The following is a 17,567-nucleotide window of genomic DNA, read 5'->3' on the forward strand; positions in this document are numbered from 1 at the left end:
AAATTTAGTTGTTTTCAAATTTTAGTCCAGAGCAAGTGATTTGAATTTTTTTTCTGGCAGCAAAATCTCACAACCAATATGCATCTACAGTCAAATACAAAGACATCTAGTGGCTTGTCTATGAGGCAACTATGACCCAACGGTGCTGCTGCTCATTTTGGAGGACTATTTACTTGTTTATTATGAAAGGATTATGCTTACCTACATTTTCATACGGTCAACAAATTCCCTACTACAACAATACTTCCACCCAGCGAGCTACAAATTGCCGTAGCCAAGGCTTGTTATAGCTTACTGCTCTGTGCCATAGAGCTTCATTGTTGTCCAAAAAGCATTAAAAACACATCAACAAGCTGCAGCGTTGCACTTGGTGCCATTCCTCTTTCAGGATTAACCCTGGCTCGGTAGTTGATTTTGATTCTATCCAACATACTCCATCCTGCTGCTGTAAATACTCACAAGTCTGCCATTCATGCATTAATTAGTAACTGCAAAGAGTTTCCAACAAATGCACTATTTACTCCTGTTTGAGATGTGTTTGCTAAAAAAAAAAACAAGAAACAACTGTTGCTGTTTGGGGAGCTTATTCAGCCTCGTTTAAAATCCAACTGTATATTTGTGACTTGCTTGTAAAGAGGTGCGAATGAACAAATGTCAGAGCAACTGGGCCTTAAAGAAAACTAGCTAACTATTTGTTTGTTTTCCAAGACAAGACAAACCTGTAATTTAACGAGCTGGATAATGCCATTGTTTTGGGGGTTTTTTTTTGGGCTTTGAATAGTTTTCTGTTAAACAAGGCACAGCCCTGTGTCTCATCAGCTATTACTTCAAAGCTTCTTCTTGCACCGTAATTGCTCTTATCGTATCATTTGCTTAAATCACGGATACATTGCTGTGAGAAAATATTAACATTTCAAGTGTGAGATGTGCGCCGAGGGGGAGGAAAGCAGATGAATTTGCATTTGGTAATAATGTACCTGATTGTTCCTTTCGCCATGCCATTACTGTAGCTCTGCGTTTGATTTAATGAACCGCCGAGATTGTGCGGGAAAAACGAGATGAGCTCTCATCTTTTGTCTTCGTTTGACCCGGAGATGTCAGACGTGTTTTCTCTTTTTTTTTTTTTCCCCCCCTCTTCGCAGTTTGTGAATATAATGATTTCCCATTAAGTTTATCAGAATTGGTGCAATTTATCATCAAGTGTTTTCATCAGCACATATAAATGAGGTGTGTGTGTGTGTGTGTGTTGTGGCTGTGAGCAGTGAAGCATCAGATGTACAGTGAGAGGAGCAGGAGATGGATCCTGCGACGCTCCCCTCATTAAACCGCAAGCAATTACTCTAGCATGACAGCGCAATCAGTAAGACTCAGTCAACACACACACGCAAACACACACACCTGAAGAAGAAGCTATATTGACACAAAACAGAAGGTGGATTTAAGCGAAAAATATGAAACCAACCTAAGTGTTGTCGGACAAAAAAATTGGACATTTCACAACACACCAACACAAATAAGAAACCCCGCTATTCCAGCTCGGCAGGTACCTTTGATGTCGCCACTTTCATCTCTCCGCCCTTTTTGAAACCACTCTTTTTCCAGCCTTTCGCTCGTTCTCCCTTTTCTCTCATCTAATTCCCTTGAAGACTGAACAGTCATCGAGGAAGTGAGCTTAAATCAAGAGATTGGCACCTGCTTGACAAATTACTCCGGTTTTCAGAGTCCATTTGGGATAGTTTACAAAACGCTGCAGCGCACCTGTTGCTGACAATGAGTGTCTTGAATCCAGACTTTATGCAACTCTTCTCATAATTTGGTGTAAATACTGCAAAGTTGAATCGAGGTTTGGAGCTTTGAGGACGCTTTGGCTAAGGTGGTATTCATATTAATTAGAATACTGGGGTTTTTCATGTAACTCTTTGAAAGCTGCCCATCCTGTCCCGTGGTGGTTTCGCAATATTCGCCAACCAGCTTCCTTCTTTTTACAGAGCCCTGCATTGATCTGTTTTCCTCAGATGTTGATCCCACAACATAAAACTTTGATTTTCTCAACAGCCGCCGTAGATCAGAGCAAAAGGACTCGTATATTTCTATTTTTCTGTTTCTTGCCAGCGATTTGAGGCTTACATTTAACTGAAGAGGGTTCAGCTGACAGCCGCAGTCACAACAACACGGCCTGAACTTCAGATACCAATCAATCCCGCATTCATCTGCCTCATACTGGCGCCAAGCGAAGCAGGGAGGAAAAAAAAAAAACACTGGAGTGGATTGACGGAGGGTTTTAAGTGTCATCTGCCAGTGGTGTGTCTTAATTCCTTCAGGCGATGCCATCGTTGGCGCCGAGGGCTTAAATCGGCTGCCGAACACGTAGTTTAGCTCAGCCATCGCCCACCTTCGGCAGCCAGCACGACGTCTCAATAAACACGGGGAGAAAATAGTGTGCTTGCGCGTGTCTTCGGTGATGTGTGTGTGCCTGCAGGGCCTCAGCCGGCTCCAGCGCCTTGATTAGCAACAGAGAGGGTTCCATACCGCTTTGGAGAGGAATCCAGCGTGAACTGTAATGAGGCAAATTTCCTTTAATACAGCGCATGAGGCAGGTGTTGACAGAGACTGTATCAGCTTCTAAGTGTCACTGAGTGGGTAGCTGTGCTTCTGTCTGGATTAAGATAAAGTCATGTTGTGATAAAAAAGATACAAGCGAGTTTGGCATGCCGAAGACGGAAAAAATGTGAGATGCAGAGGCTGTGGAAAGTGTTGTCGGCTTTGCGGCGCTCTGAAATGTGTTCACCCAGCAAAACAGCAGTATACAAAATAATGGGAGGTTACTTATAGTGACACAGAAACTAATGACGGCCGCTGCTCTGCCTCTCTTCGCCCAGATCTTCATATTTGAAAACAACATCTACTACAGGACGACGGTGGAGAGCCGAGCCATCCGCCTGGTTTCCACCGGGAGGGAGGCAGTCGTCTTCAATGGCCTGGCGGACTGGCTGTATGAGGGTAAGATGACTAACAAACAGATAAAAGTGTGTCTGGCTGCAGACGCCGCTTGGATGAAAGGTTAAGCGTCGCCAAGATGATTTAAACTATTATGATTACAATGACCTGGACGTCTACACTACACTGTGCCCCTTATTTCCATGTTGTAAACACTGGACTTCTGAGCAAAGTAGGAATAGCTGTGACTTAATTATGGGTTCCAACATTACGAAAGCCCAGTGAACATCTCATTTCAAAATCAGAGCCAGCATGACACCGCTATATAATTATATAATGTCGCCTGTTGTGCTTCAGTGAACATGTTTGCTTCTCTCCTGCTCCCTGTGCTCACATATACTGCATTTTAACACCGTCGAATTACCAATAAATCTAATTTGTTTTATATTTCTGTCATCAGACAACATGACAGACAACAGCTCAAAAAGACTACACGTTAACCTGTAGTCCCTTTAGAGCCGCCCACGTCGCCAAACTGTCTTGACTTAACAACTTAAACACAACGACTGAGCTGTGAAGTTCCCAGCGGTCGCTCACAGACAAAGTTAGAAGCGACAGTAAGTTCTGGACGCTTCACATCTGTTTCGGCTGCTGTGCGATCAGCTGTTTTGCTCCGCACAGTCAGTCAGTCAGAGACGCAACTGTGTTTAAAGCTACAGACGTGGAAACAACCTGTTTAGAATGGGCTGTAAGGGTTTAAACAGTCGTGGTGAAATGAAGCATCTTTGCAGTGTTTTGAGCTGAAACATTCAAAGACACATTCTGGAATCTGTTGCTAAAAAAATGGGGCACAATACGGGATCGTTAAAGGATAAAAAACAGGTAGATCATCTGGCCTGACAAAAGCGTTGTTGCGTTATGTGAAATGATATAGAACAACCAAAATAGTCACCATGAAAATAACGTACATACATGGACACACAGATCAGCAACAAAGCAATAGCCTGGATTGTACGCAAGATTTTTTCAGGAAGGTTAGAAAAGATTTGGTTCGGATTTTAGGCGTTGTAAGTTTGCATCACAAAACAGCTATATCACACTAAAGAAAAGGGAAAAGCAAAGAAGCACAATTTTTAAACCTGTATTAGCTGTTTTTTGGCCACTTGAGGGCAACAGAAATAAGCCCTAAACACAAACAGCACTGACTACACAAATTAACAGCACAGTATTATTTCTAAACCTTCAACGTAGGCTTAATATTGACTTTCTTTTACTCTAAATCTAAATATCTGGCTTTTAAGCTGCTAAACGATCCACTGTGATCACCAGCTCACCTAATTTTCTAACTCTGACTCCTGACTTTTGCTACAGGTGTTGGCACATAGCAGACTTTTAGATGCTTTTTTCCCTACAAACAGCTGCCTTCTGCATCTGGCTTTGCTCCCGCTACGTTCGCTCACCAGCCACTCACTAACTGCATCTGTGTGCTGCTGTTTTGGTGACGGGTGATAGTGTGCACCAGGTTTTTCAGACTCCTGGAAAACAGCTGCAAACTATCCACACGGCACAAACTTTTGGTCAGAGGTGGTCCACCAGCTTTTTTGCCGCACACTGTATTCAAGCAGCCAAATTTGAAGCCACTTTAATCTAGTCTTATGTGACACCTGCCCCACCAGCAGCAGCACCATCCTTGCTTGTGTGCATGATTCCTTTTGAAAGAGCACAGCTGGCTACGTTTCCGTGCTCCTCCCTCTCTACACTTCCCATAGCTTGTCTTTGTGTTGAGGCAGTTCTAATTAATTCATGTCTGCGGCATTGCAATCACACTCAGCAGATGCTCAAAAGCCAGCGCACTTGTAATTTAATACGAGACATTCTTCTGATTACAGCATATGTGGGACAGACATTCTAATTACATACCACTTTAATACGACTTTGTTTACCGATCCGCTGCCATGTTTGAGAATAGTTGCTTTTTTTTTTGTTTTCCTCTGCATTTATTTACAATAAAAGTTTATCGGTATCTTATTTAGACTCCTGTTTCCAGCGTAGTTATAATTATTAATTGTAGATTTATTCAGAGGGCGGTTTGGGGTAGTAATTGCAGGGGAAATGTAATTGCAAAATGCCAGTTATTGTGAGGAGAAATTCTGTTACAGTGCATGAACTGCTTCAGGGTCGGCTCTAATCGGTTTTTCATTAATGGGATTATTTCTTTGTTGTAGACGCAGAACATGACATAAAAGAAGTAATCCATTTTCAGCGCTGAAGAAAGATTTGCCTTGCTGTGTTCTCCCACTACGTTGTAGGGATTTATCAGTGGATAACATACCGTCTCACAAAAAACAGAGATGACGCGGCCCGACGTACTTTACACACATTTCTCACGGTGAAAGGTTTGGCGACAGTCGTTTGAATGTGGTTCAAGGTGAGGCAGCCTCTTTTCTCTCTCAGGTATTTAACGCTGTAGTCATCCGTGAGCGCAGGTGATGTTCCCACGGCAGTATAGTTAAACAGGAAATATTTAAAGATAACATGTCAGTCTTATAGCTGTGGCTTTATTTCACATGAAATATCTTTTTTTTTTAATTTACATTTTTCTGAAAGGCTGGATTCAAGCAAAAACTTTCAAATTCAGTCAAAGCTTAGCAAACAATAATTATAGGTGAGCCTTTGATGCCGATCATTGTTAATTATTCCTCAGCTGTCATAGCGGAGCAGCAACAAACCTTTGATCAACTGATTAAAGACGGAGAAGTCGTGGTACTGAAGCTAGAAAAGACTTCCACAGAGTCTCCTGCAGAGCTGTGGAAGGTGTTAGCTTACCTGTTCACATGTCAGGTGATCTGTACCGGTGAAGATCTGCAGGATTCGGTCTGCGGCCTCGCATCTGCGAAGGGAGGGCTCCACATCTGTATGTCTGGTTCTGGTTCTGGAGGTTTGGGAGGCAAAAACAAGAGAGAGTGGCACATGAGCTGCACAGCCACAACCACAGCGCCTCAAAACTGATTCGTCACAGGAAATGTGTGAGTGCAAGAAACGCAACATCATTCTGTGAAGAAAAAAATAAATAATCTTTTTGACTTCTATGAATTGCTGCTACAGGGTGGATGCTGCGGTTGATGTCGAATGTCAACAAGTGCAGCATCCTCAAAGAGCAACATGCCAGGAGTCTTAATACATGCTCTGACCTTCATATAATGCAAGATAAAATTGGCTTTTTGTTGTGCTCTTCCTGCTTTAGGAAGAAATGGTTCAGACTAATTTTCTCTGGGCAAAGGCCTTGAGAATCCTGCTGCACTGCAACAACAAACCAGACTCGGCTTCAGAGAGGGAACTCAATCAAACACTGAGAATTCAGTGACTGAATGGTCTCCTTTGCCCACCGCGACCCTGCATTCACGGGAATGTGAAAAATCATAATGGCCTGATTAAAAAGAAGCACAGTGTTTTCATAGAGGTTAACCTTTTCATTTTACACCAGGCAAAGGTGAATCTCCACATGTAGGTATAGTGTAATGTTCTGCTAGGGCTTTCCATAGAGCTCTTGTGCCCCCTGCTGGATGAAACATCACTGATTTATCTGTGAAGTGAGGCGTTGCTACCGTAATAACAGGCAGAGCGAGTACAGGGTTTTCGTATTCTTCCTGTAAGAATATGAACTTGTGCTGCAGTATGTCTGTAAACTGTTAGAAAGTCTGGTTATATAGTGATAGGGAATGTTTCAAGGCTGTGTTCCACCAAAAAAAAACAAAAAAAAACACAACAAAACAAAAGGAACCTTCAATTAATTTATCATACAAACAAGAGCAAAAAAAAAGTTGACGACGCTACACAAAAAAAAAAAAAAGAGACAAATTAAAGAAGAAAAAACACTGACAGATGACATTATTTTTGCAAAAACATATTTAAGAAGATTCTTAGGCATTTAACTGTTGTTTTGTTTTGTCTCCATCAATTATTTCTGTATTTCTGTCTAAGTTAAAAGTGAAGAACTGAGACAGGGAATTGGTCGTGTCATTTAAACAGATTTGAGCATAATTTATCACATATCAGAGTGAACAGCGTCTCACTCTTGTATTCTGAAAAAATTCAAAGTCAAGGACAAAACTGTTCAGCTCCCCAGTGTACACAACATAGAAATAATAGCACACATAAAAAAACAACTAACAAACCAGTGTAGTAGACAAAAACAAACTCAAGCACCAATTTGAACATTAAGATTATTTTTGTTCCACATGTTTAACTCGCATCCTGTTCTTTATTGCTTTGTCCCACAGAGGAGATCCTGCAGACCCACATAGCCCACTGGTGGTCTCCGGACGGGCTGCGTTTGGCCTACATGACCATAAACGACACACAGGTGCCAAAGATGGAGGTCCCATTCTTCACGGGAACACCGTATCCTGCAAGCTTAGACTACCACTACCCAAAGGCAAGTCAGCAGGAGCAAATCTCACACCTGTTCTATGGTGGAGCACATTTTAAGAGTCTGCAATTGGTGTTTCTAAAAGTATTTAACGAAAACAATAAGACAATGTCAAAGAGGTCCCTTGTAGCGATGAACCTACAGAGAGTTATCGCCCAAATCTGCAGCTCCATTTGGGTTTAATGAGTATATTGGGTGCTTTTTATCATGCGATCTTCCTGAGGTCGTAGGTCAGCGAGGATGTGCAAGGAAGAGATGCAAGGAGTCTAATGAGGAAACCTTTCATTTCATAGCGTCGGTTATCAGTGGCACCAGTCAGCTGTATCGTCAGTCAAATCTAACAGAAACCCATAAAAGGTGCAGCACTGACACGCCACGCTACTTGATTAAACGCTTCCACACAGGATACCCTCGTGTCTCCTCGTCTACGCTCCCCTGGCCTCGAGGTCCATTTGAGTAATTTGAAGATCCTCTATGACGGCAGAGGGGAAATGACTTCCGGGTCACGGGAAGAGAGAGAAGACGCAAGGAAGCATGAGTTAGCATAATAACAAGCACCTGCTGCGTATTCCACTGCAGACTAACACCTCTCCTCACATCTTAGTCCTTCCCACCAGAGATGTGAGCAGGGAAGGCAAGAAAGGGAAACGAGGAGAAAGGAGTTGAGGCAGCAGGGATTTTTAAAAAATGCTCGTCTTGAAGTCGTCGTTTTAAAGGAATGTCAATTAAATGGCGTCACTGAAATTTGCTACATCATCAAACACAAAACACTTTGCTGGGTCGTTGGCAGATTTAATATTTTATACCACGTGGGAGTTTGTCCAGTAGTCAAAGGAGAAGTACAAATGCAGCGGCTTTAATAGCGAACAGAAAGTCAGACGTTCCTTTTCACTGGTCGAACCGCTGAGTCATTCTTTCCCAACCTCAGAACCTTATTATAAGTACAAACACATCTTCTCTGCTTGACCTCAGATCTTTTGACTCTGAGACACTTCCTCAACAATTTATGCTGAGCTACCACAAGGTTAATCTACCAACACAAATAATTCCACAGCAGCAACATAAAACAAACACATAGATAATAACTGATAAGCTAAGAGCTCACAATTGATTTTACCGTCACAATAGCACCTGGCTGCATCATCCGTCCGTTGTTTCTCGTTAGAGCCTGCTATTGTATTTTATGATCTCCGTCAGATGCACGTAACAGTGTTCAAGGCAACGTACATTGTGCAATTCAATTCACAACAGGGCACAAGACAAGAATGTATTAAGACAAAACGTATGAAGCAGTGATACACAAATAGAGAATGGCACATTGTGATTGAGTTTTATATTCATCAGTTCTGTCCCTGCCATGTTCGTATATTCAGGCTGTGCGTCAGGCTCCTCTTATACCGTCACTGAAAAGACTTCCACAAAGGATGCATCAATAGCTCCTCCAGAAAGCCTCCTTCGCCTCCTTGAGATGCATTTTAGACATAGAGACATCTTGAGATTGACTTCTGGGTTACAGAGGAGAGGAAGAGGCTCAAAAGAGTTAATATGAGACGAGCCTTAAATGGGCAAGGCGTCTCCAGTTAGAACTGTGGAGTAGAAGGAGCGATTGCGGGCGTTTCATTCTTTGATACTTGGTCAGAAAGTACAACAGCATCAACAGCAACCGACTTCTCCCTTCTCAACTTTGTCATGTGAGCTTTTCCATCGAGAAGACTGCCGGGATGAAAATTGACATTCATAATTCATTGTTTGCTAAAGAACCTCTGTGGCCTGAATGTATGCGAATACAAAATGGGACGAGTGGATGAGCAAATAAGCGACAATGTAATTTGGGAGGATCCATCAATTTTGTTTTCAAAACTCATTTCAGCTGCACCTAGGCGGCATAAAAAAAAATAAAAAAATCAGGTACTGCAGGTTTAAATATTCATATTGTGTTGATATAGGGCCTTTGATTGACAGATCTTGTTTAACTCTGAAGACAATAGGAAGACAGCTTCTCATTGTCTCCAAGTGTAATCCAGACTGACCCCAGGTATCTCATTTCCTCTTGGCTGTTGCAGGCCGGTGAGGAGAACCCTGTAGTGCACCTGTCAGTCGTGAGCCTCCACGGTCCTCTGCACACCGTGGTGATGAAGAAACCCGATGACCCCCGAATAGGGTGAGTGACAAACCCAAGGTGCCTCATTGTGCATGAAGCGACGATGACTAAAACACCCCTGGAGCGTCTTCTTAAAAGGAAGACAGAGTTGTCAGAGATGTGACGTCTCTCTCTCACCCTCTGGTTTTCCAGGAGGGAATATTATATCACCATGGTGAAATGGGCCACCAACACCAAACTGGCTGTCAACTGGCTGAACAGAGCCCAGAACAACTCCATCCTGACGCTGTGCGAGGCTACCACCGGCGTCTGCGTCAAGGTGAAGCAAAGTGTGAAATTAGCTGCCACTGTTGATGTTGTGTTGAATGATTAGTCCAGTGACATATACTGCTTTCAAAAAAAAAAGAAACCCAACATGGCTGACTTGCATGTCCATAAACACGGGTAATGTAGTTTATTAAATGAAAACCACATACACCATCCTGCTGCTGCAAATATTAATTAGAGCTCCAAATCCACAGCTGAGAACACATCCTGATTGGGCTATTTAGTCCTGTGTGAGAAACGTTTGCAAAAAACTACAATGCCCAGCTGTTTGAGGGAATTATTTAGCACTCTCAGGAATACACTTGGTGGAGGACATTGTGTATCCATAAGATTATGTGGCCTTTTAAAAGGGCAAATTGTTGTTTGTACACTTTTGCACAGACTAAATAAGCAAGATATGTGTCAAGCTTCTGTTCGATATTAGACGTAAAACACGTGATGGAGCTTTGCAACACGAGATACCATGAAAATTGTGACTGTCACACAAGGAGGATGCTGTGAATTTGTAAAACCATCGAGGTGACAGTTTAAACCCCGAGTCAGACGCTCTGAAAAATGCATGAGGTGTGGCTATTATATGATGAGACCAGTCAAACCTTATCGTGGATGCCTGAACCACATGGGCAACCAAACAGAGATTAAATCCAGTTCAATTAAATCAAATAGCCACATCCTTGTACGTCCCAAACTGCAGAACTTGTGATTTGCTAATTGGGTAGTAAATGTAGAATATTGCCATATTTATCCTCTAATTTTTGTGCAATTTCTTGATTAAAGCTCCCAACTAAGGCTCTCTTATTCTTTTCAGAAACACGAAGATGAGAGTGACAGCTGGCTGCACCGACAGGTATGTGACAAAAACACCGCCGCGCTGTTATTGCATAGCAGTCGGTTGAAAAAAAACAGACTGCGTTCGCTCCTCCGTGTGTCTGAATAAGTAAATACCAGGAGATGCTAAAAGCCCTGCAGGCACATTTTAGGACACACACACACACATGCAGGCTTTCATTATTTCATTCCCCTCTGCAGAATGAACCGCCGCTCTTCTCCCAAGACGGACACAAGTTCTTCTTCACCAGGGCGATCCCTCAGGGCGGCAGAGGAAAGTTTTTCCACATCTCTATGTCCACCTCATTGGTAAGTAATGACAAAATTACACATGCAGTATTAGTCCTTTGAGGTTTGCTATGAGTGTTTAATTTGTTCTCTTTTAGCCTAACACGAGCACAGACATCCTTCAGTCCCTGACCTCTGGAGACTGGGACGTCACCAGCATATTGGCCTACAACCACAAAAGGAATCTCATGTAAGAACTTTTGGTATTTTTGCATTTACTTTTCAACATTCGGAGTATTTCCTTACTTGATGGTAATGCTTTGGATGCTCCCCAGATACTTCCTGAGCACAGAGGACGACCCCAAACGACGGCACCTGTACAGGTAGGATTTTAACCGCCGTTATCTGCCGTTACGTGCTGTTTAAAGTACACGATGATATTCACTCACTGCCGTCCGACAGCGCCGACACAATCCCTCCGTTCAACCGCTGCTGCCTGTCCTGTGAGTTCAAGTGCGGCTACGTGGACGTTTCATTCAGCCACAACATGCAGTACTTCCTGCTTTACTGTAAAGGTGAGTGTCTTTTACCCTAAATAGCACGAGGCATAGCTTTATTTATAGAATCAAAAATCTACTGGGAGAGGCAGGGAGCCATGTTCAGTAGTCAGTAGAAGTGAATTAGTGCTTCATGTCAACTTATATCCAATCGGATAACCTCAAACCACAGAGCCACAGAAATGAATGTCTTGTCTGACTTCATGCCAACAATCATGTGAGTACCACTGAACTGCTGGCAGGGAGTGTGAGGCTTTGGAGAAGAGTAGTGGTTAGCATCGTGTTGTTTGCTAAATCTGTTCCTTGGAGACACCAAGTCATTGTTTTTTTGTTTTGTTTTTTCTTCTATCCTTATGGCTTCAGCACTGGGCAACAACATCACAGTTTCTATGGAAGCTGATTTGTTTAGGGGATGCACTCCGGAGAGCACAAGTGCCAGTGGCTTTCTTCATTAATTGGATCTTTGGAGAGTAGCTCCATTGTGAAATAATAAGCTACTTCCTCGTGGGACGGAAGTAGATTATTAACTGTAGAGCTGGCTAAGAGGGCTCTTTCTGAAGTCTGTTTAAGACGGAGAGATTATTCTGTTGCAGAGAAGCGCCTGGGCTTCAGTGTGTTGATTACCAGCGTGTTGGAGCCATTTCAGCCTGTCGTCAGTGTCTTGTTACGGGATATTTTATCATGCCTATCGAATTAACCTCCATTATTATATTTCTGTTGACTGCTTCTTCTCTTAATTGTACTTTACAGGCCCAGATATACCGAGCGTGGCCGTCTACAGCACAGACGACAAACAGAGTGGGTGTCTGTCCATCACCATGTACAACAATGTGCATTAAATCCATATGTTCTGATTGATAAATATCACTGAGAGACTCTTTTCCTCTTGAACTGCAGAGGTGTTTGACGTGGAGACAAACGAAAGAGTAAACAACACATACAACAACATGCAGATGCCCAGAGTGGAGTACGAGACCATCACCATAGACGACTACAGTACGTGTCCCCTAATCCTAATAAAACCGTCCGTTTGCGTTGAGAGGTTCCCGTTGACCGTGTCCTTTCTGTTGCAGCTCTGACGATGCAGATCCTCAAGCCGGCCGGATTCATAGATACAGCTCACTACCCTTTGCTGCTGCTAGTGTGAGTACGACCACATCTGTCTGTTTTCAAAAGCTACCTTTATAAAGCACTGCACAAAATATTACCAAAGCTTGAGTTGTGCAACTAAAAGCTGCTTTCACTCTTACTGGAAAGCGAACTAGGCTGATTTAGTGTTGCACTTACCTACATCTGGAGTGCTCACATGAGTACGGGACTCTAGCATGGAACCAAAAGGACTGCATTCTAGTTTTGTCTGTCGCTATGCTGCATTCACTTCACTTAACTGGAGAAACAGAGGAGTCAAAAAGACGTACTGTGTGACTTTATCTAGTGGTTTACTTGATCAAGAAAAGCAGGAGAAAGATAATATTGTTTTGGGAGCAAAGTGCTGGATAACACACCAGCATAATGTTTCTGAAATGGCGTACTTTCCAAAAATAACAAGTTGATTAACCAACATTGTAAAAACAAAAAGCTACAACGCTTAATACAGGGAATGAAGTAAAGGCACAACCTGGGATTGAGGAGTAAAACTGTCTTCTACTTCTTCTTTAATTTTTGCTACTTGGAAATCAGACACCCCGAGTTGCTAATTGCCACAGAGTGCAGCATTAGACTACGTCTGCCTGATCAACGGCCTCATCTTTCAAACTCTCACCCTCAATTTGTCACACAGACAACAGTCCCTATGTCCAGTCTGAGATAACCCTGATTGACAGATGCCCCTTTAATCTGCCAATTATTTCTGTCAGTTAATCAATTGATTGTTTGGTCTATGAAGCCTGAAAAAAAAAAAAAACTGCCAAATAACTTGTCGCAATTACTTAGGACTCAAGGTGAACTTGCCAAATTGCTTGTGAGGTTGAAAACAAACAAAGGAAGCACTTGGAAACCAAAATAAAAGTATTTTGCTTTTTTTTTTCTAGATGGACTCAAATCATTTATTAGACTCAAAAACAGTTTTAATTAATTTTCTGTCACTCAAGCAACAGAACCATGCTGAAGTTTTAATCAGAACATCCTGCACGACACAACACCGTCGCATTCAGTTATTTGAAAAGACTCTTTGTAAGATTAGTTGCGTCAGTTCTTTGCTCATGNTTATTTGAAAAGACTCTTTGTAAGATTAGTTGCGTCAGTTCTTTGCTCATGTGTAGGAGGTTGTTGTATAAAGGTTGGATCATTCCGGATATATTTTGGCTTTACACAACTCATAATACTGTAAAAACATATAGGATTGAGGCGATTAATCGGTCCTTACAGCCTTCCGTCCTTCTGTTCGTTCCACAGGGACGGTACGCCTGGCGGGCAGATGGTGACGGAGCGCTTCCAGGTGGACTGGGCCACGGTTCTGGTCAGCAGCTTCAGCACCATCGTCATCCGGTTCGACGGCCACGGCAGCGGCTTTCAGGGCACAAACCTCCTCCACAAGGTCCGCAGGAAACTGGGGAAGCTGGAGGAGAGGGACCAGCTGGAGGCGCTCAGGTCGGACATCCGCCGGAGCCGTGAGCATGATTGCAACTGAAGGGCCTAATAGGTCGTACGCTTTATTCATTTGGTTTCATTTTCAGGTTCATATCCAAGGAGTCTTTCATTGATAAGAATCGAATGGGAGTCTACGGAAAGGTAAGAGGGCCAAATGCTCGGAGAGATGAAGAGAGATGGTAGCTGCATGAAATTAAATAGACTGCACCTTGTTCTTGGTACAGGCCTACGGGGGATATTTAGCGACGATGCTTTTGAGCTCCGAGGAGTTTACCCAACTTAAATGTGGAACCGCGGTCTCACCCATCACAGATTTCGAGCTTTACGGTAAACTGAATATTCTGTTGCTGTGGACATATTCAAAGATGTCATGCTCTTGGAACAGCGAGGCGACTGACCCTCTAATCCTGGTTTTCTCTTTTTCAAATTGCAGCATCTGCTTTTTCGGAACGATACCTTGGAGCAAAGACAGATTCCCGAGTATATTCAGTAAAGTGTCCATCCTTTTGCCTCCTTACCCAACAATCATGCATGTTTAGCTGAAGTGGGAAGAGTTAAAGTTCATTATGGAAGAGCACGTTGATCATATTTCTTTGTCTTTCGTCTAGATGGCAAATTTAGCACACAGAGCGGGTCAGCTGCTGGAGAAACAGTACTTAATCATTCACCCGACTGCTGACGGTAGGAGCACAATGTTGTTTTTTTCTTCTAAATACTGCAGTTAAACTACAAGTAACTATCTTTGATCAAACTAATGTTTATCTCAAATCTCCTCTTCTCTCCCACCACAGAAAAGGTTCACTTCCAGCACACAGCCAAATTTATCAACCATTTAATCAGCGAGAAGGCCAATTACACGCTACAGGTGAGCTCTGAAATGACAAACACACACTGGAGTTCAAAGAAAGTACGTCACCTTGGAATTTCACATTTCAGCTCTTTTCTTTTTTTAAACAAAAATCAGCATCATCACGACCAAAATAGAAACTAAAGCTAATATTTGACAAATAATCTCGAAATATTCCAAAATTAGCATTTAAAGAGGTTTGGTAAACGCAGTATTTATGGCCAAAAAGTCATCACATTTCCTCCAGTTTTTTCCATTTAAATGGAAGCAAAATCAAAAGTCCCCCAGGCACCATCCTGACACGAGCAAGGGGCGACTGCAACCCAGAACATGCTATTAAGTGGTGTGATCAAACACCGTACCTAAATCTGGCTGCCATCCCGTCAAAGTAGTCTCCTCGTGGAGTGACGCAGCACTCCCAGCGTCTCGGCACGCATGTCAGTGGGATGGGCACTGAGACGACGACCCTTCAGCTTAAATTTAATTATGGGGGGAAGCGGAGGAAGTCACAGGGAGGCAAATCTGGAGACGACAGTGGGTGAGGGAAGACGAAGAAGTCCACCTTTAAAGACTGAGAACAATCTGAATGACTTCTTTCCATGTTTTGTTTATCATAAATGACCAAAGTTTTGTTTGTTTGCTCCTCTTCAAGATTTCTGGTGGCTAGAAAACAACTATTTTGCTTCTGGCTCCTTATACTAATGTATATCGACACCAGTTTATTTGCCATAAATCAGTTAATAGAAACAAGCCAGAGTGACACTTTCGTTTTCTTTTCTTTTTTTTTTTTTTAACTTGTTGAGACATTTTAAAAGTTCTCCCTAAAGCTAATTGATCATTATATAGGAACTTCACTGTTATTCCATTGCTCTGTTTTCCTACATTTTCCATCTCCCTTCACTGTCACGATCGAACAATGAAAACATGTGTTTGGTTCCTTGCGGCACTGTAAAACTCTCTTACTCTGTATTTATCCACAGATCTACCCAGATGAGGGACACTTCCTCCACAGCGAGGGGACGCAGCAGCACCTGAGTCAATCTCTGGTCAACTTCTTCGAGGAGTGCTTCCGGGTGCCCGAGACGGTGAAGGACGACCAGGAAGACAACGAGGACGACAGTTAAGCCCGATCCTCTGAGCAGCCCCCGGCCAGCTACTACAGCACAATATGCAACAGATCTTTCTAACACAATAAAACCACCCCACCTGCTGTCCAATCTGATTTTTAGCTCTAATCTGAAGTGCAGCACCTGCATGTGCAAAAAAAAAAAAAAGAAAAAGAAAAAAGAAAAGAAAGAGGCCCCCGCCTACTTCCCTTCTCTTCGTCTCACACTCGCTGCCGACGAGGAAACCGGCCAGAAAGAGGCTGAATAAATCTCAGACGTGAACAGTCGTATCTCTCTGCTATTGGAACAAATGGACCGGTACTCCCTCTGGTGGACCAAGAGGGTCAACATAACATCCATTCAGCAATGCGCCTCCATTCCAAAAACAGGCACATTAATCGAGCGCTTTGCAGCACAAAATATCCCCCCTGAGAAGAAGATAAGTTCATTATGTTGAGATTTAACTTTTGAGAGGCTGCCAGTTTCTGATAACCTTGCCAACTAACTTACTGATTATTGTGTTCATGAGTATGATTATTGCTACCTGTTTCTCAGAATCTCTCTGTTCAGTGTCTTACAGTTGTTCCGTGTCCGAGTGGATGTCTGGCTGCATCAGTCCGTTGAGTTGCTTTACAAAACAAAGGCACAACGTTTAACTTGTGTTGTACTCCAAGAAACAAAACAAACTGTATCTCTACATAAATGCTATGAAGTCATATTTTTTCCTCCTCACACTTCTGAATTGAACTCTTGTTCTTTTAGTCACTGTGCCTTACTGTGGGCGAAATGGTCATGTTAGGAGCCCACATGACTCTGGAACTGAGTAACTATGGATAGGCCTCGTCTGGACTGAGTTATCTATGAGCAAAGGTTTGGCACATTTTATCTCGGAAACCTGGAAGCAGTTGAATATGAATTAACTGTACGTCTGCTCGAGCGATGGTACTGTACTGACACAAAAATGTAAACAATATTTAGTTTGCGGATTCTTGATATTTACCATCCAAACTGGCATACTGGTGAGTTAACTATGCTGAACTTTCATGATTTTGTGAGTTGCTTTGATTGCTTTGTGTGTTCTCGACTCTCCTCATGTCACTTCTGTTAGTATTGTCAGTGGTTTCTAGTCAGCTGATGTACAAAGTGTATAAAACTTATATTGTTTTAAGTCTTTATGTTGTATGTGCAACTTGTATATAAAGCATTTTGAAATGTAGCTTTCGTCTGCGTTATTTTACGACCTTATTGTATAAAGTACAGTATGTTTTATCTATTTCTATGGAGCCATTGCGCCCTCTTGTGTGCAGGAGAAGTATTGCACCACAACTGAGGAATGAAAACTCCCAGAAGGGCTGTAGAAATTTTACAAGTAGCTGAATGCCTAATAGGCTATTTAATAACATAACAAGGACTGTGTGTATGTGAGCGTCTGAGTAAGTCGTACTGGCAAGACAGTGAACCAGCATGCACAGTGCCAGTAGAATTCAGCCATCACTGATTTTAAGCATCACTGTGACGTTAAAAGTCTTCTGTGCAAATGCATTTTGTTAATTTGCACCACTGCTAAATAGTTGATATTAAATTATCTCAGAACTTATAGCACAGAAACACTGACATA

The 17,567-nt window shown here is 42.5% G+C and overlaps 1 protein-coding gene across 1 annotated transcript in view; it reads left to right on the forward strand.

The window, feature by feature from the left end:
• Nucleotides 1–17,165, forward strand: part of LOC103364898 (dipeptidyl aminopeptidase-like protein 6) — a 77,320-nt gene extending 60,155 nt beyond the window's left edge. Inside the window, exons 8-26 of the mRNA XM_008292186.1 lie at nucleotides 2,880–3,000; nucleotides 7,218–7,372; nucleotides 9,430–9,527; nucleotides 9,660–9,786; nucleotides 10,603–10,641; nucleotides 10,824–10,931; nucleotides 11,009–11,100; nucleotides 11,186–11,233; nucleotides 11,313–11,425; nucleotides 12,158–12,205; nucleotides 12,305–12,403; nucleotides 12,481–12,550; nucleotides 13,802–13,996; nucleotides 14,083–14,137; nucleotides 14,221–14,323; nucleotides 14,430–14,485; nucleotides 14,605–14,677; nucleotides 14,788–14,861; nucleotides 15,824–17,165. Coding sequence (XP_008290408.1) covers nucleotides 2,880–3,000; nucleotides 7,218–7,372; nucleotides 9,430–9,527; nucleotides 9,660–9,786; nucleotides 10,603–10,641; nucleotides 10,824–10,931; nucleotides 11,009–11,100; nucleotides 11,186–11,233; nucleotides 11,313–11,425; nucleotides 12,158–12,205; nucleotides 12,305–12,403; nucleotides 12,481–12,550; nucleotides 13,802–13,996; nucleotides 14,083–14,137; nucleotides 14,221–14,323; nucleotides 14,430–14,485; nucleotides 14,605–14,677; nucleotides 14,788–14,861; nucleotides 15,824–15,967 — 1,818 coding nt within the window. The 3' untranslated portion in view covers nucleotides 15,968–17,165. The remainder of the gene's footprint in view (nucleotides 1–2,879; nucleotides 3,001–7,217; nucleotides 7,373–9,429; nucleotides 9,528–9,659; nucleotides 9,787–10,602; nucleotides 10,642–10,823; nucleotides 10,932–11,008; nucleotides 11,101–11,185; nucleotides 11,234–11,312; nucleotides 11,426–12,157; nucleotides 12,206–12,304; nucleotides 12,404–12,480; nucleotides 12,551–13,801; nucleotides 13,997–14,082; nucleotides 14,138–14,220; nucleotides 14,324–14,429; nucleotides 14,486–14,604; nucleotides 14,678–14,787; nucleotides 14,862–15,823) is intronic.
• Nucleotides 17,166–17,567: the final 402 nt, after the last annotated feature.

This window comes from Stegastes partitus, unplaced genomic scaffold, assembly GCF_000690725.1.
Source record: "Stegastes partitus isolate 25-593 unplaced genomic scaffold, Stegastes_partitus-1.0.2 Scaffold791, whole genome shotgun sequence".
In the NCBI taxonomy this organism is placed as follows: Eukaryota; Metazoa; Chordata; class Actinopteri; family Pomacentridae; genus Stegastes; species Stegastes partitus.